Genomic DNA, 5,808 nt, shown 5'->3' on the forward strand with positions numbered 1-5,808 from the left:
CTGTTGCCTGGACTAGTGCAAATATTTGAGATGATTCTTGATTCTTTCACTTTTGTAAAGCCAATATCAAGCTTGTATGCATGCAGGAACACCTATAAAATGGGATCCACAACTCCAGCAGCATTCTAACCATAGGATAACCAAAGTCAAGTTTTTAGAACCAAAAATTCTTAAACTAACAGGACAAAATATGAAAAACCAAAACCAAAAATGGGAGAAAAACAGATTCAAGAAACAATTCTTCTTCCATGAGGATCTGCTGCCATCCATCTCTAGCATACAATCTGCAGTCTAGAGGGGAGGACAAATTACAAAATATCAAGTTCATCCAAAGAAGACGAGGAAAAAAAATTCATCAGAAGGAACTTCAGTGCAAAACACCACTTCAATGATTTCCCAGTGTCTAAATGTTGCAAGCAGGGCAATCCCTGACATGGACATTCCAGATGATCCGAGCTCAGGATATTTAAGAAATCCTGGTCTTGGGGCTCATTGTCACACACTTGAGAGAAGACTTCTGTTCAGTGATGATTCACTTCAAGAAGACTTTGAATCATGCATGAAATTGCTTCCTGTTACCAACATCATCTCATATATCGAATCACTCCAACACCAGAAACCAATGTTGACTACTCAAGCAATCCATTTGAGCAATAGATTTAATTTCAACTAGCAGTTATGATAAGAGTATATGGTCAGTAAGAATTTCAACTAGCAGATATGATAAAGAGTATATGGTCTTTAAGAATGTAGGAACAAGTATCACAATAGCTCCGATAACTGAAATTACTGTCCATGGCGGGTTGAAATAAGTAAGTCTCAAATTTTCCTTCCATGCATGCCAAGTAACCCTGTAATGCACATTCAAATCTTGACAGATATCAGAAACATAAAAATCATCAGCAGCATCAATGTTGACCTCTTTAACAAGTTTGTTAAAAAGTAGAGACTTGCTCATTGTCTCCTAACAAGCTTTTGATAATACCATGCTCACATAGCAGTATAACATCCTTGGAAGAGTCAATGAAGCTATCCAAGAGGGTTGCATAATCTGCAATGTATTTAGGGGCAATACAATGTAATTGTTCAAAGGCAATCGGTAAATCTCTAACCTCTAGTGCATATTTAAAGCTGTAAGTTTTCATTCAAATAGAACAGCCAAGTACAAGGTTATTAACTTGATTACCTCACCATGCGCCTCACAAAAAATTTGCACTAAGGCTATCATTTATGTAGAAACCGATTAGAGAGATCTATCCCTAAACTTCCATCACCAACCAGTATATTGATCTTGCGGCAACCTCAAAACCCAGGATTTTCCCATATACATGTGAGTGCTATTATGGGGATAGACTAAATTTCCAAGATCTATTTCTTTTGATACCATCAACCAACATTTCAGCTATCTTTATATTTTTGAAAAAAATCTGGTTCTTAGTAGTGTCCAATCAAGTTAGCACTAGAAACAAGAGAGGTTTTGAAAAATTAGCAATCAATCAAGGTGTTTAACATCTTTGCTCCTCATCAAGTTGACAAAGAAAAACATGTTAGGATCCACACAGCGGAATAAAAAATTTTGGATCAAGTAAACAAAAGAGTTGAAAACAATTCACCTCATTATGTTAAGGCCCTTAATACTCATTTGTGAAGTTGAACATGAAAATTAGAATGGGATAAGATTTATGCATAAGCCAGATCAAAGGAAAGAGAACTTCTTAAAGCGAATTATCTCTCCAAGAAAAAGACAAGCACATTCTGAGACCAATAGCAATATCTCTGCAATGCTTAATAAGTGCAAGTATTTCCTGACAACCTACCGATGTATTGGAGCTTCAATTATTAACTTATCAATTTGCTGCATGATTAGCACCTTTGAAAGCTTTGGTCGATACAAAGGAGGAAGATGCAAATTCAATAGAAAAAGAAATGACAACAAAAATAGAGAGGAAAAAAAGGGGGTGGGGGAAGAAGGAAAAATCAAGATCTCCTTACAAGAAAACATTCTTTTAAATGTGGAGTGAAACTTGAAATTTCCCAGGAAAAATAAGAGGTGGAGATTACCCATTGGCCAGGATCCTACCCTTTCATACCATCTTGTACATCTCATCCATTGTGAGGCACCCATATAATGCACATGGTGTCACCAAAACCCTACCCATCAGCAACCCATCACAGCACAGTTATAAACAAAGCTTGCTAAATGCTTGCTGGCTAGCAGGTCCCACTGTGGTGGACCCTCATTCGGGGACCATGAATTGAGCTCTATAATCCCTCCACCCAAGGCCCTAGGTCCACCAATAACGATAAGCTGGCTTCCACACGCCCTAAATGCAAGCCCCCAACCATTCATTGAGACTGCCCGCTCAGGCAATCTGCCAATGGTAATCCATGAGTTACCGTCCTTCACATATTTCCTCACCTCGTTTTCTGCATAATCAGCTGCATACAGCTCATTATTTACAACAGCAACCAGAGGTGGTGCTGTTCCTCCATTTGCTCCACTCTGTATAGGAAACATGCCGGGGATTTCACGCCAAATTCCAGTCTGCAAATCATACTCTTCTCCACAAGAGAGTGGCTCTGTATTGCTTCCCCCAATAACATAGAACTTCCCATCCATAAATACCCCAGAGCACATCTTTCTTGGTTTTTTCATGCTTGGGAGTGTCTCCCAAGTTCCAGTCTCTGAGTTATAAAGTTCTGCTGAATTCAAGACATTCCCCTGTGAGTCAGATCCTCCAGCTAGAATCGCAATCTCCCCAAGGCTGGCAGACCCAAACAAGCATCTGGGGGCGTTCATCTTCAAGCCAGAAGACCAGGAATTTGTCAAAATACTGTATCTATATATTACTTGAGAAGTCACCTCCTTCCCAAATACCAGAAGCTCAGTACCCACAGCCAGGGACTCCTTATCAGCACACATGAAACACTCATTTGCAGGCATTCTTGGCAAATGCATCCATCGGCGACGAATGGGATCAAATGCCTCCCACTCAAGGAGCTGACAAGAGAAATAAACCCAGTGCTCAATTATGCACTTCATCCGTCTTAGCCTATAAAGCTCCCCAGTTCGAATCAAAGAACGAAAACTCCGATTCAGGGAGGCCAGTGAACCATAATCAGACCTTGAACAGAGAAGGAGACAATTGATTGAGGTGTCCCGGCCAATGGGTTGGATGAGGGAATTCAAATCTGATTGATCCCCATGATGACGCCTACCATGGGATTGGTCTTCAGGAATTTGGGTCATTTCATCTCTGTGATGGGTGTGGAGAAGGCAGTTGATCGAGCTTTCCTGTCCAATGGGCTGGATGAGGGAACTCGAATCTGACTGATCCCCACCATGATGCTGACTATTAGATTGGTCTTCCGTAGACTGGTAGACATCATCATGATTTTGAGACATTACCTCTCTCTGATGCATGTTCAGAAAGCGGTTCGACTGGGTGAGGGAATTTGAATCTGATTGATCCCCACGATGACGCTTACTATGAGTTTGGTCTTCAGAAGGCTGGGAAAGATTATGCAGGTGTCGAGTCATTTCCTCTCTCTGATTCGCGTCAGATATCTTGGATGACTTTCTCTGCCCAAGTGCTTCTTCCCCTTCATCTTCTAAATGACGCTTTCCATTTGAGACCTCAATGAGATGGTAAGTCATGTAAGCCCACTTACTCTCTTGCTCACAGGAGCTTGGCAAGGCCCTCGAAATCAGATAAGACTGACCCTCCAACATGTCTCCCGAATCCAACCGGGAACACCGGTATATTTATCAACTCCAACACCGACCAGCACAAAGGCCTCCTCTCTTCCGCACCAAAACGAAATCCACAACTAATCAGTCAAGAATAGAACCCATCGTTTGAATTACTTCCGGAATAAAAGGAAAAAAAGAAGTTAAAACAACTGATTTTGGATAGTAAAAATCCGATCTTTCAAGCAATAGGTGATCAAGAAGCCCCAGCTGTAAATCAATTTCCAAAGACAAAAAGGAAATCCAAAAGGCTAAAGAAGAAAAAAAAAATGAATAAAATCTAATATTTAGTCTGTCTCAATCCCTCATCGATCCAATCCAAAACAACCTATCCAAAAGAGGGGAAAGAGAAAATAATTTAATGATTTATGGAAAGACATGCAATCGCATTTCAGAATTCATCAAAGAGAACCCTGAAATAAAACAACATGAAAATGAAACGAAAATCACAGAACCGACAGAGAAAAATCCCTAAACACGAAAATCTCGGTAACCAAGCAAAAGGCTAAGAAGAAATCTGTCAGTAATTCTGTGAAGATCTTGTAATCTCAAATTTATCTTATCCCAATCTATTAAATCAAAAACAACAAAATTCTCTGTATATCAAAAAATCGAAGACCCGTTTTTTCAATTGTTAATTATAGAAACACTTCACAAGTATAGTTTTCTCATTTGTAGAAAGAAATGGAGATCCCAGCCCAGAGCAAAGGATGAACGGAAACAAAAGAGATGTGGAACTTACGATTTGGATTAGAAGAAGGAGAGGACCTGCCTTGACAGGAATTTTATGATGTTATCATCTGTTTCTCTTCTCTGTTCCTTCTTTAGTCGTCCTTTTGCGATTCCCACTGCAAATCGAGCCCGAAATCTGTGAAGTCTTGAGAGTTGAGACCCTACTCTACAGGGCTTCTTTATCTCTTGTTATCCCTTCCCTCCTCCCCTTCTCAGTTCTCCCCCTCTCCCTCTCCCTCTCCCTCTCCCACGCACAGCTCACTCGACTCGAGAGAATGGAGAGTCCGAGACTGCTCTCTCTATTTTAATTTTAATTTATTTATTTATTTTTCTGGGGTTAGAGACTAGAAGAGAGGAGGTGGTGGGTTGTTTTAAGTTGTAAAGAGAGGGGAAGTGGGGCCCAGGAGCCCAGTAAAGCCCAAGATGGGGTTCGTTTTGAGTCGCAGTTTCTGGTCGAGGTCGGCGGGTCGAACTCGAAACCGCTAACTGACGTATCGTCACGTGTCTCAGAGTCACAGTGAAAGCGGCGTTTTAAATGAGAAAACGAGGAGTCCGTTTTTCTTACGGCTCTCCGTTATAACTGACAATCTCTCACTTCTCTCTTTCTCTCTGCTCAATTTCTCGTCGGTCAATCAATCAATCAATCAAGTCAATTTCTCGTTTTCGTTTTTACTATTCATTGTGTTATGATCTGATATGCCACGTCATAACCCTTCACCTTCTATGCTATACGCATGGGGATTGTTTAATTATGTGTGAGAATGCAAGTCGAATTGGGGTTTTCCACTTTCAATCTTTCTCAATTTACTATCAATCTAAGTCTTTAGGGGCCGTCTGATTTTGTTTTCAGAACATGTTTTTTTGTTTCTTTTTGTGTTTAGAAACGGAAAATCACCTTAAAAACTGTTTGATTTTTCTGTTTCGTTTCAATTGTTTTTAGAAACAGAAATAAAAATTTATGCTTATTTCTGTGTCTAGAAACAGGAATGGAAAACACAAGTATTTTTGTTTTTAGAAACAAGTAAGAGAGACAAAAATTATGAAAAACTCGATACTTCATTCGACCGACCCCAACCCTAACTTATTGTTGAGACTTCTTATTATCTAGATGCAACGATTCCAATCTGGTTGTATGAAACTCACAGTTTGGGATTGCCTTCACCCTTCTGAAGTTCATCTCCAGTTCACTCATGAATTACATACCTACAACATCGTGTCTTCACTCATGTCTTGAACTCGACTATATTGTTGAAAACATTTCAGGAAACAGAAAAATCAAACATCTTTTTGTAATTTAAAAAATTATTTCTTAGCACAGAAACGAA

The 5,808-nt window shown here is 39.8% G+C and overlaps 1 protein-coding gene across 2 annotated transcripts; it reads right to left on the bottom strand.

Annotated features, from left to right (window-relative positions):
- Window positions 1-1,801: 1,801 nt before the first annotated feature.
- LOC122089373 (F-box/kelch-repeat protein SKIP11-like) lies at window positions 1,802-4,750 on the bottom strand. 2 transcript variants are annotated; one of them, XM_042659047.1, is made up of 2 exons: window positions 4,494-4,750; window positions 1,802-3,831 (listed from the first exon to the last, which is right to left on the bottom strand). In XM_042659047.1, the coding sequence occupies exon 2, from the start codon at window positions 3,731-3,733 to the stop codon at window positions 2,159-2,161; it is 1,575 nt and encodes a 524-aa protein (XP_042514981.1). In that variant the 5' UTR covers window positions 3,734-3,831; window positions 4,494-4,750; the 3' UTR covers window positions 1,802-2,158. The 2 variants fall into 2 exon arrangements, with proteins under 2 accessions (XP_042514981.1, XP_042514980.1); XM_042659046.1 differs by having other exon boundaries at window positions 1,802-3,805; window positions 4,494-4,749.
- Window positions 4,751-5,808: the final 1,058 nt, after the last annotated feature.

This window comes from Macadamia integrifolia, chromosome 9 (assembly GCF_013358625.1).
Source record: "Macadamia integrifolia cultivar HAES 741 chromosome 9, SCU_Mint_v3, whole genome shotgun sequence".
NCBI classification, from domain to species: Eukaryota; Viridiplantae; Streptophyta; class Magnoliopsida; order Proteales; family Proteaceae; genus Macadamia; species Macadamia integrifolia.